The sequence below is a fragment of the Gouania willdenowi genome, chromosome 14 (genome assembly GCF_900634775.1).
Source record: "Gouania willdenowi chromosome 14, fGouWil2.1, whole genome shotgun sequence".
Taxonomy (NCBI): domain Eukaryota; kingdom Metazoa; phylum Chordata; class Actinopteri; order Blenniiformes; family Gobiesocidae; genus Gouania; species Gouania willdenowi.
Window position 1 is genome coordinate 35,832,567 of NC_041057.1, and position 27,554 is coordinate 35,860,120.

General features: G+C 39.1%; 1 protein-coding gene across 3 annotated transcripts in view; it reads left to right on the plus strand.

The window, feature by feature from the left end:
• The window catches only part of robo4 (roundabout, axon guidance receptor, homolog 4 (Drosophila)), a 42,560-nt gene extending 22,036 nt beyond the window's left edge, over window positions 1–20,524 (plus strand). For all 3 annotated transcript variants that reach the window (XM_028466165.1, XM_028466166.1, XM_028466167.1), the window contains 8 exons: window positions 19–61; window positions 1,572–1,684; window positions 3,103–3,423; window positions 3,507–3,587; window positions 5,061–5,187; window positions 12,127–12,330; window positions 16,555–16,922; window positions 20,321–20,524. In XM_028466165.1, the coding sequence (XP_028321966.1) occupies window positions 19–61; window positions 1,572–1,684; window positions 3,103–3,423; window positions 3,507–3,587; window positions 5,061–5,187; window positions 12,127–12,330; window positions 16,555–16,922; window positions 20,321–20,511 (1,448 nt within the window). In that variant the 3' untranslated portion in view covers window positions 20,512–20,524. The remainder of the gene's footprint in view (window positions 1–18; window positions 62–1,571; window positions 1,685–3,102; window positions 3,424–3,506; window positions 3,588–5,060; window positions 5,188–12,126; window positions 12,331–16,554; window positions 16,923–20,320) is intronic.
• The last annotated feature ends 7,030 nt before the right edge of the window (window positions 20,525–27,554 follow it).

Consider the following 27,554-nt stretch of genomic DNA (forward strand, 5'->3'; position numbering starts at 1 on the left):
ATTTTGGTTTATTTACAGGTCTGCACAGACTAGCCAGTGAGGATCTCATTATTAAACACAGGTAATAGAACACATTTATTATTTCATTCATTGATTAATTTCATAGAAACACAAATGTTCCCAAATCTTGAAAGAAAGGAAACGAAAAGAAAATTAATCTTATGTAATCTGCCCCATTTCACCATGACATCAAAACAAAACCACAAATATAATACAGTAAATAATAAATAAAAGTCATTCAGACTTTAATTACAGAATCCATTTTACCTTTATTAAACCCCAAAAATATAAAAACTATTAACATTACATTTATTTACCTGATTCATCTGAAATATGTATTTTGTACCCCTTGTATTTTGTTTTAATTTGAATTTCATCTTTCTGTAAAATGTTTCCATGTATTGTTTGTTACTGTAATTTACAGAAGACGATTAGGGACAATTTTGATAAAGAAAATTATTTTAATAAAGCCAAAATTTTGAGATTTAAGTCGAAATATAATGTTGAGATTAAGATAGCTGTCACTGACGTCACATTCTGTTGTAAATCTGATTTATAATTCTGTTAAAACCTTTCAAAAATATATATTTTAATACCTTTGATGACAGTCACACTGAATATATTTCATACTGGCTTCATTTGTTCTTTTAAATATAAATGTTGATGTTAATTCTTTGGTTTCTTTGTTCATATTGTTTCGTAAACTGATTCCTTTCACAGAAACACACCATTAGTTTTTTTTTTAAATATTTTTATTTTAAAGATCTTTGTCCCTTTTAAGTTATTCTCTTTTTCAATTTTTTTTAATATAATAATTGGTAAAACAATTTTTAATGAGCTTTAAACAGAATTTGTAGAAAACTATAATCTATTAATTCATGAAATGTCCACAATTTTAACACAGTAGGTCAGATATGGAACAATCATAGTGTAAAATGTGTTTTCTAACTCATATTCTCATTCAAAACCCTTACTCTATTAATTTCATTACATTCTATGTTATTTGAAGCGTTATTGCCTTTAGCTGTTACTAAATATCATAAAGTTTTTTTTTTTTACAAGATTCAACGACAATTTGTTTACATCAAACCATGTTTTTCTTATTCTAAATAATGTTTTAACCCCATTCAACACCTGTGTTTAAAATAATATTACAAATAATATACAAAACATACAAGGACCGACTCCAGAGGTACTCCACACTTAAATAATACAAGAATAAAGGGGTACTGTCTTTTATTCATTTATTTTTAGTTGCTAATAGCAGATCAATGACACTGTAACATACATTTCCACCTGTACTGTCTGTAAAAAAAACAATATTTGATGTTTTGGTTTTTTGTTCCCCTTTTTTTCTGGAAAAAAGAGAGAAAAAATCAATATATGATGTTTACAGTGAACCATATTAATGTGTTATTGGATTGACTCAAACATTTACACTAAAGTAGGATTACGTTTGAAGAATTTAATTTGACATATAATCTCAAAGATCCGTCTTCAGTCTCATTTATGACTTTAACTGTTTTGTTCCAATGATGTAATAAGTATAAGTGAGTATTTTTCCTCCATAGGATGGTAGCACCAGACTCTCCATGGATCTCTGGAAGCTGGAGACCAACATTTAACCAGAAATATCAGGATTTTTGGAGCCACAGTCAGAACCATCCAGGCCTCAGGAGCACCAGTAAGAACCATTAATATACCATCAGTCATACTAACAGTATATTTAGTCCCAGTCTACCATCATAACTGACTAATTGTTTCTGAGAGTTAGATTAAGACATTTGGATGAAGATGATTGAGACCATGGAGCTTTAATAACTATTAATAATAACTGTGTGCAGCAGCAGCAGCTGTTTTATATTCCTTTAAAACACATTAATTGTTACTGTGAGATCTGCTGGACCTCAGTGAAAAAATCCTCAGGATGTTTGAAAAGTAAATCCCTAGAGTAGCAGCTACTGATGGAACGACCTGGGAGGAAAATGAAGGTTGTACTTTCACTGGTCGTTCACAGACAGATCTGTTTGCTACATTAATAGCTGTAAAGTTGCTTTTAAATGACATCACTGATGGTAATCTTACAGTGTTTTTGGTTTTAGGGGCACTTCAGTCTGCAGGATAGACCATGGAGGTGAAGGAGAACATGAGCTGATGTTCTTCTCACAAAGATTCAGCAGCACTTGCCCTGGTGCATGATGGGCTTTGAACCAATAAGATAAACTAAAACCACTAGGGATGTAACAACATTTTGTCACACAAAATTTAGAGATATGAAAAAAACAGCAAACTAAAATTCAAAGTTTCACAAAAAAAAAATCAAGAAAACAAAGTTTCAAAAACATTTGTCCCTCTTGCTTGCCGTAGTTGTTCAGATGCTGCAGTGTTGACAAGATGTTGCTCCGTCTACTCGTCGGTTGTGTGAAGTGATCTGCGTCTGTACACGTTGCGAACGTATCCATGTAGCAGTCGTATCTCAACACATCTGAGCAATAAAGCTTGTTCTAAGCAGAGGTTGAGACAGAGCATACTGTATATTTGTAAAGCTAAAAAGCTTTTAAATAACAACAAACATGCACAAAATGACTCACAAAATACAGTAAAATTACATTAAAATACCATGACCAACGTGTCCATGGAGCGTTTATATCTCAACACTTCTGACAATAACGCTTGTTCTAAGCAGAGGTTGAGACGGAGCATGGAGTAAAAACAGTGGTGTGTGTGTGTGTGTGTGTGTGTGTGTGTGTGTGTGTGTGTGTGTGTGTGTGTGTGTGTGTGTGTGTGTGTGTGTGTGTGTGTGTGTGTGTGTGCGTGTGTGCATGCGTGTGTGCGTGTATAATATAACTACAGACCAACAGTTATCACCACATTATTAAGACCATGATATTGAAATAAAAAGCTAAGATACTGTATGTAAATCCCACACAGGTCTAAACATATGTGCAGTAGTGCAAGAGGTGGAGCTAATAAATGGAAAGACCAACGTATAAAGACCCTCAGACTAAACATTTACACACTTTATGTTACACAAAGAGATAAAAACAGATTGGTACAAAACTCTGTCCATGTTCTAATCTTCTTCTGGTCTGGTTCTCTCAGGTCTTCCTGTTTCCTCTCTGAAGGACAGCAGCTTCCTGTCGTCTGTTCCTTCAGTGAACGACAGCTGTGGAGTCTACGGAACGTTCTATGTGGATCTGAGAGCAAACGGACTGAAGACCTTCAACAGCCCAGGGCTCCGCCCCAAAGCGTCCCACAGCCTCCCCGACCAGCACGGCTGTGAAACCATCCAGATATTAACCCAGCCTGTGTGTACGTCCCCCTCCATCAGCACCAGACAGGCTCTGCCCTGGAAACAGGCCCTGAGACCCCAGCCCAGGATGGGGGTGCTGGGAGAACCATGGCAGAAGAACAGTAAACAGGGTGAGTGAGGAGATGCTACAGTAGCTACTGGTTCATCTTCATCACCTTCATCATCGGCATCATTTCTCCTCTGGTTCCTATAGAGCTCCACGCTGTGAGCAGCGTTCCTCTGCTGACATCAACCAATCACAGCCAGAGACACAGCATCCCAGCACGTCCACATGGTATGATATCAAATACAAACAGTTATACACACACACACACACACACGCACACACACACACACATGCACACACGCACACACACGCACACGCACATACACACACAGACACACACACGCACACACACAGTGTTCAGTATGTTTTATTATGAATTAATATTCCTCTATAAAAAAGAATAACAGTGTTTAGCAGTTGTTATTAATAATTAATAACAGCACAGGGTGTGAATTCTTGTAAAAATAGTTCAGTTTAAACATTTATTATCAACAAGTTTATATTTATACAAACAACATTACAGAGCACCATGCCCGTTAATACTCGACTACATAAAATAAGAAAAGAAAGCTTAATGAAAGAAGAAAATATAGAGCAATAAAGATAGAGGTTCGTCATAGGTCAACGTTTATCGTCCAGCCTTCAGCTCGTCAGGCTACGTGTTAGATATGATGTCTGGAGGGAACGATACAACGGCTGCGTCTTAGAGTTCCTGCTGTTTTTAGGCAGTATTGTTTCAATGTTCAGTGAAGAAGTGGTCTACTACAGGAACTTTCACGCCCAGTTCCGCTGATTTTTCCTCAGAGGAAGAGGAAGTTTTGCAGAGCGTGCAAAGATGTTAAGTTAAAGTCTGTGTGCGTACTGTGGTATCTGTTAACACAGGACACAGACTGTACCTCAACTCCAGACTAATACTGACTACTACTACTTTCAGTGTTTGTGTTTAATTAATCTAGTAATATGTGGAGTTCCACAAGGCTCGGTCTTTGGACCCACATTATTTACACTTTATATAAATGATATTTTTCTGCATCAAGCATATTGAAATATATTGTGTTTGCATTGATGCACATTTCATTTGAACAGCAGAAGATATATTTCAGTTCTCACAAAGAAGCAGAAAAAGAACCGATATGTGATTATCTATTGTTCCTTAGTTGTGCCATACTTAACATATTATGTAGAAGTGTGGGGACATGCAAGAAAAACTGTTATAGATACATTAGAACAATTATAAAACAGAGCTATTAGAATTATTAATAAAGTAAGGTATATTGATGTATTTATTCAATAATAATATTCATATTTTGAATATCCAAAAGTTTAGTGACAAATGTGAAGTCTAGATGTATATAAAGATGGAATTATCACAGTGATGAATTTAAGTTGTTTACTTCCTTTAAAAAGCTAAAAAAAATAAATAAATAAACAAATTATTCATGGATATTAAGTTGAGATAATAGATGAAATAGATTAAAATAAGTTAATTTGTTTTTATATTATATCGATGTACAACAATAACCAGAATAAAAATAAACAAATATTTAACGTGATAGAATATATTAATATGCAACAGAATCAGCTGAAATATGCCAATCATTTAGTAAATGGAAATGTTTTAACACATTATTGGATTAATCTTCAATAATGTCTATCCTTAGCTCCTCCCACTTGTATTTGAATAATGTCCTCCTGTTATAGACTGCTGTAAGGACTCTGGTTGTCCTCGTCTCCTTCACTACTCTGCCTCCCTCCACCTGATGGACATGTTGCCCCCTCCCCCATCCTCCCCCCCAGAGGACGACCACAGCTTCAGCTCAGACGAAGGGTGAGAGACAGATTCATTTTTTTTTAATTTATTTTGAAAAATATTTATTTACTTTTATGTGTTATTGTCATTTTAATGTTTTGTTTTTTCTGCCTTGCATATTTTGGGTCATAAAGAAATGCTAATTTTTTTTCTTTAATTTAATTTTTCATTCATTTATTCTTTAGCAAAGCTTTATTTTATCCAATTACTGATTTATCCAGTGTGTCCCAAACTTTTTCAGCAAAAATTAAATATTTTTTTTTCTGCTGCTTTTTAAAAAATTGATTTATTTATTAATCCAGTTATTGGGAACCACTGGATTAATCAATAGAATACTCAATTACCAAAATATTGGATATTTGCAGCCCAAGACACCGGATTAAGATGGTCCCTAATTTATACTAATAATAAATGTCTTTATTTTAGTTATTAGTAGAACTTGTGCTGAAGCTTTTGGTCGTGCCTTTAAGTCGTGATTGTTAATTTGGTTCAAACTTTGATGAAGTGCTTCTCCTTTGATGTCTAAGTGTTTAAACTCTTTTTAAACACTTAGATTAAATCACATATTGTAATCCAGTGTTTTTATATCATGACGCAAATATCTTTTCACTAGTGTCTCAGGAAGTGAATCAACCACAGGTTTCAGTTAGAAAATAATGCTGGAAACCTAATTTTAAATGTAAATAGTTCCTTAAATTTTTACAAATGCACTGCAGTATTTAATCAGTCATGTGATGAATTATAGTTGGGTATATTGGGTTAGTACAGGGTTCAGCAACCTTTACTCTCAAAGGAGCCATTTTGCCCAATCTCACCAGGATTAAAGTCCTTCTGGAGCCGAGAAAAAAAAAAAAAAAAAAAAAACCTTCTCAATGCAAACAATATTCTGTAAAGTTGAAATAATATCAAATAATTTTGTGAGTTAATGAATTTAATTTCTTGCAATATATCAAGCAATCTATTTTCTTCCAGAATAGTCTTTTTGTTAGTTTTGTTATCTTACCAGGGATTTCATTACAACTTAAGGTTAGCCACAGGTGCAAGTTATTGCACAATGTGATTTATTTTTAGGTTAACAAATTGTTTTTATCCTAATTTTATTTGAAGTTAATGTCATTATTCATCAATACCCTCTGTAAGAAATAATAATTAATTATTTTATTAACTTTTTGAAAGCTATCTAGAGCCATTGCAAAAGAATCAAAGAGCCACATGTGGCTCCAGAGCCGCAGGTTGCAGACCCCTGGGTTAGTATCACGGGTATACAGAAGAACTCAAATGCAACGCAGGAAGGAGTAGGAAGAAACTGAAATATCTAAAAGATTGAATAAACGGGCCCCAAACAAAACAAGGAGGATAACTGAAATATTCCCCAATCGGATTTGTTTATTAATAAGGAACACAGATTCCACACTTTACAATCAGAATCAGGAACTCTCAATAATTTCAAAGAGCTTGAAAGTCTCTCTTCACAGGTTGACAATCTAGCAAGAGACTGACTGAACTGAGGGAGTATATATATCCTCCTCCGACTTGACGAGGGACTGAGGAGCAGCTGTGGAGAGCAGGAAAACATGGACAGGAACAGGCAAAATCAAGGAACAGGGAGTGACTAAATAAGCAGACTCATGACAGAACCCCCCTCTCAAGGGACGGCTCCTGCCGTCCCAACAGCAACCACCACACCGGGAGGGAGGAGGGGAACACGGTGGAGGGTCAGAACTCCTCAGAATGCCCCGAACCACCCTCCGAACAGACAGAAGAACCACCACTCGATTCCTCCACAGAACCACTGTTGTCCAGCTGGTCATCAAAGGCCGCAGGATGAAGGACAGAAGGCACCCCAGAACCAGATCGGCCAGAAGCAGTGACGGCCATCGAAGGTTGATCCGGATGCTGCTCATGGAAGGCTCGAATGAGATGCGGGTCCAAGATAAACCTGGCAGGTACCCAACATCGCTCCTCAGGATCATACCCCTCCCAGTCGATTAGGTATTGGAGTCTTCTGCCACGGCGCCTGGAACAGAGAAGGCGTCGAACCGTGTATGCGGGTTCCCCATCAATCAGACGCGTTGGTGGTGGAGGAGGTAGGGCGGGAGCAAGAGGACTTTCATGGACAGGTTTAACCTTCAAGACATGGAAAGTGGCATTAATACGCATGGCCCTGGGTAACTTGAGGCGCACAGCCACAGGGTTGACCACCTTCTCAATTTCAAAAGGACCAATGAACCTTGGAGCGAGTTTCTTGGACTCAACTCTAAGAGGGAGATTCTTTGTGGAAAGCCAAACCATCTGGCCTACTTGGTATACAGGAGCCTCAGAGCGGCGGCAATTAGCAGAAGCAGAGTAACGATGTGCTGAACGGAGCAGGGCTTTTCGTGCCTGTTTCCAGGTCCTGTAGCAGCGTTTGATGAAGGCCTGAACAGATGGGCAAGATGCTTCTTTCTCTTGGGATAGAAATAAGGGTGGCTGATACCCATATGCACATTGAAATGGTGAAAGGCCTGTGGCCGTACTTTGCAGAGTGTTATGCGAGTACTCGACCCACAGTAACTGTTGGGACCAGGAGGACGGACTTCTGGAAGTCATACAACGCAAAATGGTTTCCATCTATTGGTTAATTCTTTCGGTTTGGCCAGTTGATTGAGGATGGTATCCTGATGACAAGCTGCCAGTGGCTCCTAGAAGCAAACAGAACTCCCGCCAGAAAATGGAGGTGAATTGTGGGCCCCGATCCGAGACAATATCAGTAGGTAGTCCGTGCAGACGAAAAACATTTAGCAACATAAGTTGGGCGGTCTCCTTCGCCGATGGAAGTTTAGGAAGAGGAATGAAATGAGCCATCTTACTAAAACAATCAACGACTGTCAGGATGGTGGTGTGTCCGTCAGAAGCAGGTAAGCCGGTAACAAAGTCAAGAGATATATGGGACCAAGGTCGATGAGGAACAGGTAGGGAATGAAGATGTCCAGCAGGTGCTTGGTGTGTAGGTTTTGACTGATTGCATACAGGACAGGAATTGACAAAATCTCTGGTGTCTTCATCCAGGGAAGCCCACCAAAACCTTTGCCGCAGGAACTCTTTAGTCCGCTGGATGCCAGGGTGACATGTGAGTTTAGAACTGTGGGCCCATTGCAGAACATCCGACCGGAGATGTTGAGGAACAAAGAGAAGGTTGTCAGGGCAGGTGCTGGGTCCAGGACTGTCCTCCAGAGCAGCTTTGACCCGTTTCCTCCACGTCCCATGTGAGGATGGCAACCATGTGGGAGTTGGACAGGATTGTCTCGGGTTCTGCAGTGGAGACTTCCGAGGTGGAGAACTGGCGGGACAGCGAATCCGGCTTAGTGTTGCGAGAACCAGGTCGATAGGACAGAGTGAAATTGAACCTAGTGAGAAACAGAGCCCACCGGGCCTGCCGAGAGTTGAGGCGTTTTGCAGACTGAAGATATTCCAGATTCTTGTGATCTGTTCATATCAGAAATGGCACCTTGCTGCCTTCGAGCCAGTGTCTCCACTCCTCCAAGGCCAATTTAACTGCCAGCAGTTCCCGATTACCAATGTCATAGTTCCTCTCTGCTGATATTAACTGTCGAGAGTAGAAGGCGCAGGGGTGCAGCTTCTGAACATCAGGTGCTCGTTGAGACAAAACTGCCCCCACACCCACATCAGAAGCGTCGACTTCCACCACAAACTGCCCTTCAGGATCCGGAACCCTAAGAATGGGGGCAGAGGTGAAATGCTTCTTTAGTGACTTAAAGGCCTCCTCCGCCTCTGAAGACCACCTGTAGGGTACTTTGGAAGAGGTATGTGCTGTGAGTGGAGCAGCAACCGAACTGTAACCCCGGATGAACTTTCGGTAAAAGTTTGCGAACCCAAGGAAGCGCTGTAACATCTTACGGGACTCAGGAACAGGCCAGGACGCAACTGCTTCGACCTTGGAGGGGTCCATGGAAATGCTTCCCTGACCAATGACATAACCAAGAAAAGCAACAGATGGGGTATGGAACGCACACTTTTCTGCCTTGACAAAGAGTGAGTTTGCAAGCAGGCGTTGCAGTACGGATTGGACGTGATGAACGTGTTCTTCCTTGGACCTTGAGAAAATCAGGATGTCGTCGAGGTAAACAAAAACATACTGGTTTAACATGTCACGGAGAACATCATTAACCAGGGCCTGGAAAACTGCGGGAGCGTTGGTGAGACCGAAAGGCATAACCAGATACTCGTAGTGTCCAATAGGAGTGTTAAAAGCAGTCTTCCACTCATCCCCTTCCCGAATTCGGACCAAATGGTAAGCATTGCGTAGGTCAAGTTTAGTGAAAATGACCGCATCCTGCAGGAGTTCAAATGCTGATGAGATGAGCGGAAGAGGATAGCGGTTCTTGACAGTGATGTTGTTAAGCCCTCTGTAGTCGATGCACGGCCTTAGCGTCTTATCTTTCTTCTCAACAAAGAAGAAGCCTGCTCCAGTGGGAGATGAGGAGGGCCTGATTAAGCCTGCAGCCAGAGACTCATTGACATACTTTTCCATTACTTCTCTTTCAGGTCCTGACAGGGAGTAAATACGACCACGAGGAGGTGATGTTCCAGGTAGCAGGTCAATGCTATAATCGTACGAACGATGTGGAGGAAGTGAGGTAGCCCTAGTCCTACTGAACACCTCTTGGAGATCATGATACTCCTCTGGCACCCCTTGTAGATCAGATGGAGGACCAGAGGTGTCACTGCGTAGTAGAGCTGATAGAGCTTGTTTCAGGCAGATCTGATGGCAATACGGACTCCAACTAATAAAGGAACCCGTAGACCAGTCGATATGCGGGTTATGTCGGAGAAGCCAAGGGAACCCCAGAATAACAGGATGTTGTGGAGTCTTCAGGATGTGAAACTGGACAGTCTCATGGTGCCTGCCAGCCAGTATCAGATGAACAGGAACTGTGCGATGTGTGATAGTACCCAGGAGTCTGCCGTCCAGAGCATTAGCAGGAACAGATAATAGGAAGATGAACGCTTTCGATCTCTAATTGTTCGGCCAGGTTTTCATCCAAAAGGCAAATATCAGAGCCTGAATCTATCAAAGTAGCCAGGGTGTGAGTACCACGTTTGAGCAACAGGCGAGCCTGGAAGTGGGGTCGTTTGATAGGGGATGGTGTGGAGGAAAGACTCATCAGTACTCCCCTTTCTACTGATGAGCGTGCCCCTTTTACCGGACATCTGAAAACGTAATGGCCGGGCTTTCCACAATAAAGGCAGAGATGTCTCTGGCGACGATGTTCTCGCTCCTCTGGCGAAAGGCTGGTTCGGCCCACCTGCATAGGCTCGGGACCATCATCGTGAGGAGCCGGAAAGTGGTTTACATCTACTGGAGGACGTGGTCGTGGAACAGGAAGTCGCTCAGGAATTCTGTGCCTCTTTTCCTGCCGTCGGGCTTGGATACGACGATCCAATCTGGTGGCAAACTCAATCAATTTATCAAGAGATGAGGGAAGGTCATGTGAAACCAGCTTATCTTTGATGTATTCATTCAGACCCAGGAGATAAGCATCCGTTTGGGCAGCGGCATTCCACTGGCTCTGAAGGGCTCGGGTCCGGAAATCAATAGAATAACCAGAAACAGTGCGGGTCCCTTGTCGCATCCTTAGTAGACCTCCCCCTGCGTCCAGACCTAAAGAGGTTTCACCAAAAACTTTACGAAGAAGTTCATCCGCAAAGGCCTGGAAGGAAGAACAAGCAGGTGTCTGTCGCTCCCACTCAGCTGTTCCCCACAGCCGAGCCCTTTCAGTAAGATGATTTATGGCAAAAGCCACCTTGGCTCTCTCGTTGGAAAATGTATGTGGTTGTAGGGCAAAGAGTATGGAGCAGTTTGTCAGAAAAGGATTACATCCTTCAGGGTCACCACCATAGCGCTCTGGGGTACCCACTCGAGGTTCAGAAACTGGTACTGGAGGAGCAAGATCAGCAGAGGGCGGAGCTGGTGCAGGATTGGGATCAACAGCAGTGACTAACTGAGTGACAGTAACTGCCAGCTGTTGGATCTGAGCAGACAGAGTAGCAATGGTTTGATCATTAGCTGCAGCCGACTGACGAACATCAGAAGTAGCAGATTGTAACTGAGCCTGATGTTGCTCCATACACTTCTCTAGTCTGTCTAGCCGCTCCATTGGGCTTTCCTTCTGTGATGCTGAGTTCATAGCGTGGCTAGATTGTATTATCACGGGTATACAGAAGAACTCAAATGCAACGCAGGAAGGAGTAGGAAGAAACTGAAATATCTAAAAGATTGATAAACGGGCCCCAAACAAAACAAGGAGGATAACTGAAATATTCCCCAATCGGAGTTGTTTATTAATAAGGAACACAGATTCCACACTTAACAATCAGAATCAGGAACTCTAAATAATTTCAAAGAGCTTGAAAGTCTCTCTTCACAGGTTGACAATCTAGCAAGAGACTGACTGAACTGAGGGAGTATATACTGTATATCCTCCTCCGACTTGACGAGGGAATGAGGAGCAGCTGTGGAGAGCAGGAAAACTGGGCAGGCAGGACAACATGGACAGGAACAGGCAAAATCAAGGAACAAGGAGTGACTAAATAAGCAGACTCATGACAGTTAGGGTATTTGTTAAAGGCATAATAGACACAGGAGGGCATAACAAGTTAATGACGATGGAATTTAGCTGCCATATTTATCAACACCTGCTCATTTATACGTTTATTTTTTAGTATTTGATTGAATATTATTCCTAGTATTGTCTTGTGTTTTTAATGTAGATTTAGCTGATAAAAGCATTTTATTTAATCTAAAACATTTGTTAATGTATATATTTAGATGCATTATCTGCTTCTATAATGTGTTTTTGTGTGTACGTCCTTGTTGTGTATTAAAGAAGTGTTTTGATGTCTACAGACAGCTAATAGCTTATATCTGTCTGTGTGTGTCTGTGTGTCGTCCCTCAGCTCCAGTCGTTCCACTAAACTGACAGTAGACATGGGCTCTCTACAGTCTGTATGTCCATCATCAGGCCCCCAAGGACCACCCGGTGCAGTCTGTAAACCTGGTAGCTCCTCCTCCAGAGGGCTCTCTGCTGTCCTACAGGACGCTCTGACGACTCAGAACGCCTCGGAATACCTGGAGCTGAGCCCTAAAGCAGAGAGACACAGGTACATCATCATCATCATCATCATCATCATCATCATCATCATCATTGGGTGTCACGCATTACTGTAAATAAGTAGTCAGTAATCTTTATTTATAGAACACTTTTCACAGGTAAAAACCACGAAGTGCTGTCAAACATTTCACTATCATCCCGTCTAAAGAGAACATGGAAGAACAGTCACAAATTACATGGGAGACAAGAACAGGAGAACTGTGGGCATTGGACACGCCCCAGATTTAGATGAAAAATGGGAAAACAACATAAAGAGAGGTGAGGGGAAAAAAGCATATTATGAACTGATTTCCCCAAAGGAGAACAAAGTACAGAACCAGGAAAAAACCTCTCAGCTACAAAAACACAGTTAAGATAACACGCAGTCACAGTCACGAAACATAGCACATGGGCAGGTGGGGGCTGGTCGTGGGTCCGGAGGCAGGGGGTACGGGACGGGGGCTGGGCAAAGAGGGGGAGAGTATATGCAGCCGCTGGGGGCAAACTAGAGCAGAGACGGCGTAGACTCAATAAACTTTGCTTGTGACATATTGTCACTTACTTGAGGCAGTTTTTCAAAAGTAACTACGGTAAATCAGGCAAATATTTAGCAAATCAGCTTAAACACAACAAAGAGAACTATTTCATAGTGGCAATTTCTGATAATTCAGGTCAAACTTTAAACTTACATCAGGACATTAATGGTTTTTCAAGATTATTATCAAAACCTATACTCATCAAACTTAAACCCTGACCCTGAAGATATGAAAACCTCCCTCAATAACTTAAACCTACCACAGCTCACCATAGAGCAGAAAACCACCTTAGACTCACCATTAACCTTACAAGAACTACAAAATGCTTTGGATAGCATGTCAACAGGCAAAGCACCAGGTCCAGATGGGTTCCCTGCTGAATTCTTAAAACATTTCTGGTCAATGCTGGCTCCGCTCTTTTTCTGTGTAGTAACATAGATTAAAAATAAAGGTTATGTAGGAGGTCACATGAATACAGCAAACATTAAATTACTACTTAAACCAGACAAAAACCCCATGTTACCCTCAAGCTACCGTCCCATCTCACTTATTAACACAGACATAAAAATGATTTCCAAAGCACTCACATCCAGGTTAGAGAAAGTCGTACAGTCAATTATATACCAAGACCAGACAGGATTTATTAAAAATAGACACTCCACAGACAATGTTAGAAGACTGTTTAATTTGATCAACATGGCACAGAACTTTAAAAAGAAAACAATAATCTTGTCACTAGATGCAGAAAAAGCATTTGATAGAGTCAACTGGTCGTTCCTTCTTGCTGTCCTTGGCAAATTTGGCTTTGGAGAATCATTCATACAATGGATCTCCACCGAATACTCTAAACCTAAGGCCTCAGTAACCACAAACAAAATAACATCCCAAAGCTTCACACTGCAGAGGGGAACCAGACAAGGTTGCCCACTCTCACCTTTGCTTTTTGCAATATTTGTTGAACCTCTCGCAGCAGCTGTTCATCAGAATACTGTTATTAAAGGAATCCACTCATCCATCTCAGAACACAAAATTAATCTTTATGCGGATGATATTTTACTCTATTTGGAAGAACCCCAATCCTCATTAGAAGAATTATTTAAACTAATAAACAGCTTCTCTAAACTATCAGACTATTCCATTAACTGGTCAAAATCATCAATCCTTCCTTTAACGAAAAATTCATGGAACCCAGCAACCCAAAACCCACAATACCCCTCCCCCACAAATATAATTAAATATCTAGGCTTAAATATATCACCAAACCTAAATGAATTAATTAAACTGAACCTAGACCCACTGTTGGATAAAGTCACAGAAGATCTGCGGAGATGGAACAATCTCCACATCTCACTCCTTGGCAGAATAGCCTCAGTTAAAATGAAAATCTTACCTAAAATAAACTATCTGTTCTCTATGATCCACTGAAACCACCAACACAACGGTTCAAAAGATTAGATTCTGCAATTACAAAATTCTATGCTAGGAATAAAAAACCCAAAATAAGTCTTTCAACTCTTCAAAAAAATAAAAGCGGGGGTGGGTTGGAAGCCCCTAATTTCATGCATTATTAATTAGCAAACCATGTATTATATTTAACAGAATGGCTAAAACCAAGAGATACCACAACACCTGGCTAGAAATAGAACAACTAGACTGCAAACATATTAAACTCTCTGATCTCCCTTTTGTCTCTGCAACCCTCAAACATCATAACTGCTTTAAAAACCCACTGATTGCCTCCACCCTGGGAAGCTGAACTTTCAGTCACTACGAACACCGATTTCTGGACAGAAATTTGTTGCAATACCTTTAAGATGACTAAAAACACAAATCTTCAGCTAATTCAATACAAGGTCCTCCACAGATCCCACATTACCCAACAGAAAATGTATAAAATGGGCTTCTCCCCAACAGACATCTGCTCTCAGTGCACCCAGGGAACAGCTGATTCATATTTACATGCCGTTCACCAGTTCAACAGTTTTGGTTTCTAATTACTGAAAAACTGTCCTCCATTTTGGACTCCAGGATTCCTCTATCTCCAAATCTATGTCTGTTAGGAGACCTGACGATGCTTGATATTCCAGTAAACCAATCACAATCCATCCTTGCGGCACTCGCCATAGCAAAAAAAACAATATTAGTGAATTGGAAAGATAAAAAATCGTTGAGCATAAACCAATGGCGAAATCTCCTCATAGAATTTATTTTCATGGAAAAGATGTCTGCTCTCAGAAAAAATAAAATAACCTGTTTTGAGGAGCGTTGGACTGAATCTTGATTTTTTTGTTTTTAGCCTGATGATCTAACCTGCAAGCAACTGCCAGCACCACTCTTTACTAACACACTCTAACTGTAGTCCTGGACCTCCATGGGCTTGTGGGGTGGCCTTGACCTGGGTGGCTTGGGTGGGTTGCTGGGGTGTTTTGGGTGCCTCTGCTTGGGCGTGCATCCCTTTCGGGTGCTCTTGTGGTTCCTGGGCGGTTTGGTGTTGCTCACCTGCCCCCTCCGTGCACATCTGGGTGGCCCTTGGGAATGGGGGCCTGCGTGTTTCTCTGCCACTCTTTGCTCTTGCCCTCTGTCCCCCTGTCTCGTCCTCCCCCCCTCCTCCGCCTTTGCTCGGTGCCTGCTCTTCCGTTGGGTTTGGCGTGGGGGGCTCCTGTCGGCTGGTGGGGGGGCTGAGGCCTTTGCTTGGGGGGCAGGCATTGCTGCACCGGGTGGGTAGCTTGGGGGTTGGCTCATCTGGGGCCTGGGGTGATGGGGTTCATGGCCTCAGGACGGGGAGTCCGGGGTGGGGGTGGCGCTGGGGGTGGCTGCTCTTGCGTCCTGGGTTGTTGGGTGGCGGGGTGTTCCTGTGGGTTGCTTCGCCCGCTAGGCTGGGCGCCTTCTCTGAGGGTGCGGCTGGCGTGGTGGGCCGAGTCCCCCACCCCCCCTTCCTTGGAAGTGTGTGTGGGGGGCGGTGGCTGCCTCTCGGCCTGGGATCTTGGGGGCGTCTGGGGGGCTGTTCGGCCGTGAATGGTGGCCTGGGGCTCCCTGGCCCCCGCTCTTTCCGCTGTCCTGGCTGCATATGCGGGCCCGGGGCAGTTCCTGGGTTTGCGGTAGCGTTTTTTTGCACATATACTGGTCTACGATGCACTGGCACACCTTGGGATGTGAGATAAAACTCATACTGGGCTTAACTTTAGACCCGTTAATCCCAAATACCTGCTTTAGATACTACCACTCACTCATTCCCCCTGTCCACAGCCACCACCATTATAGCTAAACTTCACACTTGTTCTACAACTTCACATCTCACCCTCACTGTAAAATAATCTATTCTTCCCCACCATTTCTATTTCCTACCTTGAGTCTCTCCTCCCTGCTCCCTTTCCCCTCCCCCTAGGTGTAACACTGCTCTCCCTTTTTATATCCTCCCTATAATAAAAGATTTCTTACCCTTCCTTAGGGAGGGCTGGTGATGGTCACAATTAAGCAATAAAATGAATAAATTTATTTGAGTGCAATAACAAAATATGCATTACTGTCTTTAAAAATATTGCACTTCTTGTAGTGTTGACCTTTGACAGCATGTGCAGACAAGGTAAAAAAAAAAAAAAAAAGTAACTACGGTAGTAATATGTAACTTATTACATTTACCCAACACTGCTAACGACCAGCTCTATTCACGCACTCTGATTGGTCCTCCCTAACTGCAGCATCCTGCCTCAGCCCCGCCCCTCCCAGCCCCATCACTTTGGCCACGCCCTCAACTACCTCTGTGAACCAGGCCCCGCCCCCCTGCTGGAGGAGGAGGAGTATGATGATAGTGCAGATGAAGGTGACCCCCCCCTGATGTTGCTGCACCATGCCCGTCTCCAGGCCACGCCCTCATCCTGCTACAGTGAATGGGACGGCTCTCTGTGGAACAGCTGGAGCTCCGTGATGGACAGTGACCATGGCAACAGCGCGCGCACCAGCCTCATCAGCTCATTGGACGACAGCAGCTATTACTACACCAATGACAGCAGGAGCCTCGCACGCCTAATGGAGGGGGGGCGGAGCACGAGTGGAGCGTCAATGTCAGGTACACACGCACACACACACACGTCTATATGGAAGCGTAACGCATTCACTTGAAAAAAACAACAGTTTTTTTTTCTGAATTATTAATAAATGAATTGATTTATTTTCAGGCATTTTTTTTTTGCATCTATTTCTTTATTGAGAGCAAACATGGGCGGTTTGTTTAATTTGATAAAAAATATACCCTTTAATAGTTCCATCTTTACATCATAATGATGGACTTAACACAGATATCTGAGGACTTTATGGTTGTTCAGAAGGAAAGAAAATTCAGATCTGAGGGACATAGCGACATTCCTCCAGGATTGGACACATATGGAATGTTCTATGGATAGAAAACGATGCATTTAAAGAGGACATATCATACTAAATCCACTTTTTTAGCCCTTAAATGCATTTTGTTGTATATTTAGAGTGTTTAGAAGTACAGAAAAGTTCAAATTAATCTCTTCAGGTGCTCCGTTGATATCTTTATATTCTGTTTTGGTCATATTTTTCCATCTGTTTTGATTTTTCTATTCTCTATTACGTTTTTTGAACAATAACGTCACAGTATTTGCAGCAGAACTGCCAAATTAGTTCATCGACTCCAGGCCCAACACTTCGAGCAATCCGCCATTTTTATTTCTGGCTTTTATTAAACAGTATTAAAATGCATTTCGTGAAGTTAGCTTGGCGCTAGCGTTAGCTTGGCGCTAGTGTTAGCTTGGCGCTAGCGTTAGCTTGGCGCTAGCGTTAGCTCGGTGCTTGTGTTAGCTCACTTGTTAGGGTTCTGCAGGTTCATCATCTTCATTTTCATCTCGCTCCACTGGGTCAGACTCTGGCTGGAACATGTAAGGCTGGATGGACAAGTCTAACGTTGTTGACATTTTGTAAATAACGTGTGAATAAACATTTTCTGCGCCGCTACATAATTGCATCTCTTCTATCAAACTACAAAAATGGCCAAACAGGGTGGAGTTGAACTGAGTGTCACCTCTGTAACCTGGAGAGTGGGCGGGGTATGGAGTGTCTCATTTGCATTTAAAGAGACAGCACCAAAATGAGTTGCTCTCAGAAGAACATCAGAAAAGGGGCAGAAAAGGGGTGGAGCTATAATAATGAGGAATTCAGACCCAAGCATTGCAGTTCTGCTTTATATAGACCACAACTGTATGATTTATATGTAAAAAGGAAGGATTTATAACCATGATTTGTCTCCTTTAAGTGCATTTAGGCTGAAACATGGTCACTATAAATACCATCAGAACTGATGAAAATACTGTAATAATTTACCTGGAATGGGTCGAGAGTTAAAGCGTGCAGCATAGAGTCGCCATAGGATGGATGTTCTCACAGGATTTCCAAGTGTCTCAATAATTCAGAAAAATTTCAGAAGAAAATTTACTTAGAAGAACTGAAAAAAATACTCTGAAAAACAGGAAAATTTATTCTGAAAAAAAATAAAATTACTCCGAAAAACAGAAGGAAAAAAATAATTTTCTGAAAAACAGCCCAAAAAAATAAATTATTCAGAAAATAGTGAATCCAACAGGCTTCAGTACGTCTACACCCTTCAGTAGGAATCATTCCACTTTATCCTCCTTTCATGCAAACGTTAGCGTCTGTATAAAGCAAATAATCTCATCTCAGATTCCACTGACTCTACTTTGAAAACGATTAATGTGAGATTTATTCATTTTTTAGTTTTAAATATATATATATATATATATATATATATATATATATGTATATATATATATATGTATATATATATATATATATATATATATATATATATATATATATATATATATATATATTCAATTAGTTTTTAAATTAATAATAGGAAAAAAGTAATGTTTGCTTAAAATGTTTTTTTTTTTAAGAGCACCAGACCAAACAATTAATGTGCAGCATTAGCAGAACCTTTTGTTTTTCTTTGTTTTGTTGTTTTTTTTTTAAATCTTTTTTCCACTAGATGGTGCTGTTGATCAACATATAAATGACCTCAGTTGATACTGCAGAGCTCAGAGAGATTCTAGTTACAGTTGGAAGTTGTTACTATAATGAAGATACATTATGTTCTAAAGTGTCCACACAGGTGCATGTATGTGATGCTGTTCATGTGTCTTCTTCACATTCACTTCAATCTGTCAGTGAAATACATCACCCTGCTCTCCATCTGCAGGCTCCATCCAGCCTTCACCTGTTACTAAACACACTCTGGGTTCTTTATTCACAGTAAAAACACAGTGTAATGGTTTCTATAAATGTCTCACAGCTATGACACAGATGCTCTGTAATCTGGAGGATTAGGACAGACATAGAATCAGGTCACGTGTCATCAAAGTCTAACGGGTTTAACATTTTGAATTACAAAAAAACATAGAGAATATTCAAAATGCAAAAGTTTGACTGATATTTACAGATTTTACTCACTGCATGTGTTAGATTAATTGTGGCTCAAACAAACAAGACTGCAGTGACTTTGTTTCCAGGCTTAGTGAAGACAGACTTATCAGATTCAGGCTTATCTGAGCAGCATAACAACTGAAATCGTTTGTTAAGGTCTTGTCCACACAGAAGCAGGTAAACAAACATGTGCTGCTTTGAAAAAATTAACAGCTTCCAAAGTTAGGTTTAGGTTTTATTTACTATGCTAATAGCATTAGCATTAGCATTAGCTGAAAAACTGAAAAACTCACCTTTAGCTCGCTAAAGCTTCACACTGTTTCCATGATTTTTCCCACAATCTTTTCTTCTTATATCAAGATTTTTCCACCAATGAAGAAGCAAAAACCACCATTATTCTATTCGATTGTCCACTAGAACAGTGTTTCTCAAATGGGGGTACGTGTACCCCTAGGGTTATGTAATGGCACTACAGTGGGTACTAGAGAGAGAGAGAGAGGAAAATGGACAAATAAAGAGTCAGTGTTGGTCTGAACCCAGGCATGATTTTTAAATTATTATTATTATTATTATTATTATTATTATTATTATTATTATTATTATTATTATTATTATTATTATTATTATTATTATTAACATTAATTAAAACAAATGTCTTTGGGGTCACCAGAAACTCTTGATTTCAAGGTTGTAAACTACTGAATTAAATATTGTTTATTTCCACTTATTTACAAAATGATATTCATTAAAATGTGTGTTATCACTCGTTCATTTATAATTATGATCTATAGATGTTTTTTTGATAGTTTATAAGTCAAATGTTGGCATAAGGGGGGACTTTGAGAACATCTGCTTTTGAAGGTGGACTTCCATCCTTCGTCTTGTGTTCTTCTTCTTTGGTTTTGTTAAATCACGTTTGATCACGTGAGATTTCAGAAGCATTGATTGGACAGAATCATGTGTGTGTGTGTGTGTGTGTGTGTGTGTGTGTGTGTGTGTGTGTAGATATTTCTCCTCCAGCGTCCCCCCTCAGTGCGTTCTACCCGTCCTTCCATCCTGAGAGGGATTCGTTTGGGGATCTGGAACCAGTTCCTGTGTGGGACTGGAGCTCCTCCTGGATGGAGGAGATGGAGGTCCAGTACAGACTGGAACATCTGAGCAAGACCAGCAGGACCAGCAGACCAGTGGACACTTAGTGGTCCAAACCACGCCCTAAAGACTCTCAAACAGTGACTGAGTGTAAACGTGACCTCATGTGTTCTGTGTTTAGTTCCTGTCATTAGAGGACCATTAAAGGTCCTTCTTTTGAAACGTTCACACTAGAGATGTAACGATTTATCGTAAGGCAGTTAAAAATCGATTCATAGGTATCACGGTTGATATTGATTTTCTGAAAATTGAATCACAGTACTTTTTTAACCAGCAGAGTGTAGGCGGTGGGCGGAGTCTGCTAATACTTTCTTTCTGGCCGCCTTCTACTCTTAAATATGTTAATAAATGATTCATTACCCCTTAAGCACCGAAAGAATATCTGTAATATTACTTGAATATCTGTAAAAGTCATGTTTTTCTATTAGCTCTGTCTGCTAGCATAGCATCTCTTCTTCACTGAAAGATATCTGCATGTCAACCGACCACTGTGTTACCAGCGCCCTCTGCTGGTCCAAACAAATATGACGTAAATCATTGCAATCACGTTTTTTTTTTGGTTTTTTTTAAAGTCCAATTGTTAAGGTACAAAATACATTTTCAGTTGCACTTTTAAAAGAAAAAGAACTATTATGTAGTTTTGTATTGTTTATTATCGAACCAGAATTTAAATTAATAGGCTTCATTTTCATTTGTATTATTCCTTTATTTATTTCATTCAAGATTTATTTTTAGTTAAATTGCATTGTTTTGAATAGTTTATCAAGGAATTCTTTTGACAATGAAAAATAAAAGGAAAATAATACAGTATTTTCTAAAAAAATTTGTCTACAGTCTCATTTTGTAAAATAAATCGTAAGAGAATCGTTTCGTGAACCCAGTATCGTGAATCGAATCGTATCGGGAGTTGAGTGAATCGTTACATCTCTAGTTCACACCCTTATTTTGACAGTGACAGGAAGAAACCAGATTCTTCCTCACATTACACGCCATGATCTGTTCTTCATGGATTTGTTGCCGGAATCTTTATTAGTGCGACTAAGTTCAACACATTATTTAATCTCTTTCTATATTTCCTATAAAACACATTTTATCTAAATATTTTAATGTTTCCTACAGAATATATTGGACTGTAGTTTGCAAAAACTGAGATAGAACAAAAAAGCATTTAACTGAACTAACAGTGAAGAATATATCTTTAAATTATTATATGAAAAATTAAAGAATGAATATAGTTTATGCTTAGCCTTTAGATTTTTAAACTAATAGTAATTAACTTTTATATGTGTTTTATACACTGGAGTAAGATGGAATTTAATGTGAATTTACCTGTGGAATAAAATGTTTTTTACACATGCATTGCCTTGTTTTTACTCGTTAAATTGTGACGCTAACCTCTGAGTAAAGAGAATAAATAGACGTAAGGCTATAGTAAGGCATAAAAATGGGCAAAAATTTTTTAAAAGCCTCAAAAAGAGGGTAAGGCTATAGTAAGGCTAAAAAAATGTAAACGTCTCAAAACGATGGTAAGGCTGTGGTAAGACATAAAAACTGCCAAAAAAAATGGGCGAAAAATTTCAAACGCCTCAAAATTAATTTAGGCTATAGTAAGGCATAAAAATGGGCAAAAAAAATATCAAACTCGTCAAAACGGAGGAAAGGCTATAGCAAGCTGTTAATACGGGTGAAAACATTTCAAACGCCTCAAAATTAAGTTAGGCTATAGTAAGGCATGAAAACGATCGAAAAACTTTCAAACTCGTCAAAACAGAGGTAAGGGTATAGTAAGGCAAAAACAACTGGCAAAAAAATGTCAAACACCTCAAAATGAAGGTATGGCTACAGTAAGGTAAAACAAACTGGCTACAAAATTTCAAACTCGTCAAAACGGATATAGGGCTAAAGTAAGGCAAAAAAACGAGCAAAAACATTTTAAACGCCTCAAAATGAGGGAAAGGCTATAGTAGGGCATAAAAACTGGCAAAAAAAATGGACGAAAAATTTCAAAAGCCTCAAAATTAAGTTAGGCTATAGTAAGGCATAAAAATGGGCAAAAAAAGATCAAAAGCCTCAAAACGATGGTAAGGCTTTAGTAAGGCAAAAAAAAATGGGCAAAAAAATTATTAAACTCGTCAAAACGGAGGTAAGGCTATAGTAAGGCATTAATACGAGCGAAAACATTTTTAATGCCTCAAAATGATGGTAAGGCAAAAACACTGGTGAAAAAATGGAAAGTTCGCCAAAACGGAGGAAAGGCTATAGTAAGCCAAAAAAAATGGCGAAAAATTTCAAACTCGTCAACACGGAGGTATGGCTATAGTCAGGGAAAAAAATGAGCAAGAAAATCTCAAACGCCTCAAAATTATGGTAACACTAATAAGGCAAAAAAACTGGCGAAAAAAATGGAAAACTCGTCAAAAAGCAGGTAAGGCTATAGTAAAGCAAAAAAAACTGGCCAAAAAAATTCAAATTTGTCAAAACAGGAAAGGCTATAGTAAGGCATGAAGACGGGCGAAAAAAGTAAAACTCGTCAAAATGGAGAAAAGGCTATAATTAAGGCATAAAAATGAGGACGAAAATATCAAACACCTCAAAATGAAGGTAGCATGTCTGCTAGCATAGCATAAGGCTAAAGTAAGGCATAAAAACGAGCAAAAACATTTTAAACGCCTCAAAATGAGGGTAAGGCTATAGTAGGGCATAAAAACTGGCAAAAAAATGGACCAAAAATTTCAAAAGCCTCAAAATTAAGTTAGGCTATAGTAAGGCATAAAAATGGGCAAAAAAATATCAAAAGCCTCAAAATGATGGAAAGGCTTTAGTAAGGCAAAAAAAAACGGGGAAAATTTTTTTTAAACTCGTCAAAACGGAGGTAAGGCTATAGTATGGCATAAAAATGGTCGAAAAATATTAAAACACATCAAAACAAAGGTAAGGCTATAGTAAGGCAAAAAAACTGGCTAAAAAATTTCAAACTCGTCAAAACGAAGTTAAGTCAATAGTAAGGCATAAAAACGTGCAAAAACATTTTAAACGCCTCAAAATGAGAGTAATGCTATCGTAAGGCAAAAAACGGCCAAAAAAATGTCAAATGCATCAAAATGACGGTAAGTCTATAGTAAGGCAAAAAAACTGGCTAAAAAATTATAAACTCGTCAAAACGGAGGTAAGGCTATAGTAAGGGAAAAAAACAGGGCGAAAATTTCTCAAATGCCTTAAAATGAAGGGAGGCTAAAGTAAGGCAAAAAAAACTGGCGATAAAATCTTAAACTCGTCAAAATGCAGGAAAGGCTATAGTAAGGCAAAAAAACTGGCTTAAAAAAATTAAAACTCGTCAAAACGGAGGTACAGCTATAGTAAAACATGAAAACGGGCAAAAACATGAGGAATGCCTCAAAATGATGGTAAAGCTATAATAAGGCAAAAAAAATGGCGGAAAAATGTCAAATTCGTCAAAACAAAGGTAAGGCTTTAGTAAGGCAAAAAAAAATGGCCGGAAAATATTCAAACTCGTCAAAACGGAGGTAAGATTATCGTAAGGCAAAAAAAAACAGGCAAAAAATTTTCAAATGCCTTAAAATGAAGGTAAGACTATAGTGAGGCAAAAAAACTGTCTAAAAATATCAAACTCGTCAAGTCGGAGATTAGGCTACAGTAAGGCATGAAAAAGAACGAAAAACTTTGAAACTCGTCAAAACGGAGGTAAGGCTATAGTAAGGCAAAATAACTGGCTAAAAAATTTAAAACTTGTCAAAACGCAGGTAAGGTAATATTAAGGCAAAAAACGGCCAAAAAAATGTCAACGCCTTAAAATGATGGTAAGGCTATAGTAAGGCAAAAAAACTGGCTAAAAAATGTTAAACTCCTTAAAACAGAGGTAAGGCTATCGTAAGGCATGAAAACGGGCAAGAACATTAGAAATGCCTCAAAATGATGGTAAGGCTACATTAAGGCAAAAAAAAAAGGAGGCGGAAAAATGTCAAACTCGTCAAAAAGGAGGTAAGGCTATAGTAAGGAAAAAAAAACTGGCTCAAAAATTTTCAAACTCGTCAAAACGTAGATAAGGCTATAGTAAGGCATAAAAACGGGCAAAAACTGTCAAACATGTCAAAACGTAGATAAGGCTATAGTAAGGCATAAAAACGGGCAAAAACTGTCAAACATGTCAAAACGAAGGTAAGGCTATAGTATGGCATAAAAATGATCGAAAAATATTAAAACGCATCAAAACAAAGGTAAGGCTATAGTAAGGCAAAAAAAAATGGGCAAAAAAATTTAAAACTCGTCAAAACGAAGATAAGGCTATAATAAAGCATAAAAACGGTCGAAAAAATTTTAAACACCTCAAAATGACGGTAAGGCTACAGTAAGGCAAAAAAAACTGGCGGAAAAATGTCAAACTCGTCAAAACGGAGGTAAGGCTATCGTAAGAGAAAAAAACTAGCAAAAAAATTTCAAACTCATCAAATTGGAGATTAGGTTACAGTAAGGCATGAAAAAGAACGAAAAACTTTGAAACTCGTCAAAACAGAGGTAAGGCTACAGTAAGGCAAAAAAAAACTATCTCAAAAACATCAAACTCGTCAAAACGGAGATTAGTCTATAGTAAAGGATAAAAACGATCGAAAAAACTTAAAACACCTCAAAATGATGGTAGGGCTATAGTAAGGCAAAACAACTGGTGAAAAAATTTCAAAATCGTCAAAACGGAGGTAAGGTTATAGTAAGGCATGAAAATGGGCGAAAACTTTTTAAACGCCTCAAAATGAGGGTAAGGTTATCGTAAGGCATAAAAACGGTCGAAAAATATTAAAATGCATCAAAACAAAGGTAAGGCTATAGTAAGATAAAAAAAAAAAGTGGCCAAAAAATTTCAAATTTGTCAAAATAGAGGTAAGGCTATAGAAAGGCATAAAAACGGGCAAAAAATTAGAAATGCCTGAAAATGAGGATAAGGCTACAGTAAGGCAAAAAAACTGACGGAAAACTGTCAAACTCGTCAAAACGAAGGTAAGGCTATAGTAAGACAAAAAATCAGGCGAAAAAATTTCAAAACTCGTTAAAACGTAGATAAAGCTATAGTAAAGCAAAAAAACGGTCAAAAAAATTTAAAGCACCTCAAAATGATGGTAAGGCTATATAGTAAGGCAAAAAAAACTAGCTAAAAAATGTCAAACTCCTCAAAAAGGAGGTAAGGCTATAGTAAGGCAAAAAATCAGGCGAAAAAATTTCAAAGCTCGTCAAAGCGCAGGTATGGCTAAAGAAAGGCAAAAAAATGGGCGAAAAAATTTCAAACTCGTCAAAACAAAGATAAGGCTATAATAAAGCAAAAAAATGGTCGAAAAAATGTTAAACACCTCAAAATGATGGTAAGGCTACAGTAAGGCAAAAAAAACTGGCGGAAAAATGTCAAACTCGTCAAAACGGAAGTAAGGCTATCGTAAGGCAAAATAACTGGCTAAAAAATGTAAAACTTGTCAAAACGCAGATAAGGCTATAGTAAAGCAAAAAAACTGGCCAAAAAAAATCAAGTTCATCAAAATAGAGGTAAGGCTATAGTAAAGCAAAAAAATGGGCGAAAAACTTTCAAACTCATCAAAATGGAGGTAAGGTTATATTAAGGCAAAACAATAGCCAAAAAAATGTCAAACGCCTTAAAATGATGGTAAGGCTATAGTAAGGCAAAAAAAACTGGCAAAAAAATGTAAAACTTATCGAAACGCAGGAACGGCTATAGTAAGGAAAAAAAATGGCCAAAAAATTTCAAATTCGTCAAAATAAAGGTAAGGCTATAGTAAGGCATAAAAACGGGCGAAAACATTAGAACTGCCTCAAAAGATGGTAAGGCTACAGTAAGGCCAAAAACTGGTGGAAAAATGTCAAACTCGTCAAAACGGAGGTAAGGCTTTAGTAAGGTATAAAAATAGGCGAAAAAATGTCAAACACCTCAAAATTCTGGTAAGGCTATAGTAAGGCATGAAAATGATCGAAAAACTTTCAAACTCGTCAAAACAGAAGTAAGGCTATCGTAAGACAAAATAACTGGCTAAAAAATTTTAAACTTGTCAAAACGCAGGTAAGGCTATAGTAAAGCAAAAAAATGGGTGAAAAACTTTCAAACTCGTCAAAACAGAGGTAAGGCTATAGTAAGGCATAAAACTGGAGAAAAAATTTCAAACTCGTCAAAAAGGAGGTAAGGCTATAGTAAAGCATAAAAACGGTCGAAAAAAATTAAAGCACCTCAAAATGATGGTAAGGCTAAAGTAAGGCAAATAAAACTGGCTAAAAACTTTCAAACTCGTCAAAATGGAGGTAAGGCTATTGTAAAGCAAAAACTGGCCAAAAAAATTCTAATTCGTCAAAACAGAGGAAAAGCTATAGTAAGGCAAAAAGACGGGCGTAAAAAAGTAAAACTCATCAAAATGGTGAAAAGGCTATAATTAAGACATAAAAACGAGGACAAAAATATTAAACGCCTCAAAATTATGGTAAGGCTATAGTAAGGCAAAAAAACCGGCTAAAAAATTTGAAACTCGTCAAAACGAAGATAAGGCTATAATAAAGCATAAAAACGGTTGAAAAAATTTTAAACACCTCAAAATGACGGTAAGGCTACAGTAAGGCTAAAAATCAGGCGAAAAACTTTCAAACTCGTCAAAATGGATGTAAGGTTATATAACGGCAAAAAAACGGCCAAAAAAATGTCAAAGCCCTTAAAATGATGGTAAGGCTACAGTAAGGCAAAAAAAAGGCGAAAAATGTCAAACTCGTCAAAACGCAGGTAAGGCTATAGTAAGGCAAAAAAACTGGCCAAAAAATTTCAAATTCGTCAAAATAGAGGTAAGGCTATAGAAAGGCATAAACACTGGCGAAAACATCAGAAATGCCTCAAAATGAGGGTAAGGCTACAGTAAGGCAAAAAAACTGGCAGAAAAATCTTCAAATGCCTTAAAATGAAAGTAAGGCTATAGTAAGGCAAAAAAAAAAACTGTCTTAAAAATATCAAACTCGTCAAAACGGAGATAAGGCTATAGTAAGGCATAAAAAAGGTCGAAAAATATTAAAACGCATTAAAACAAAGGTAAAGCTA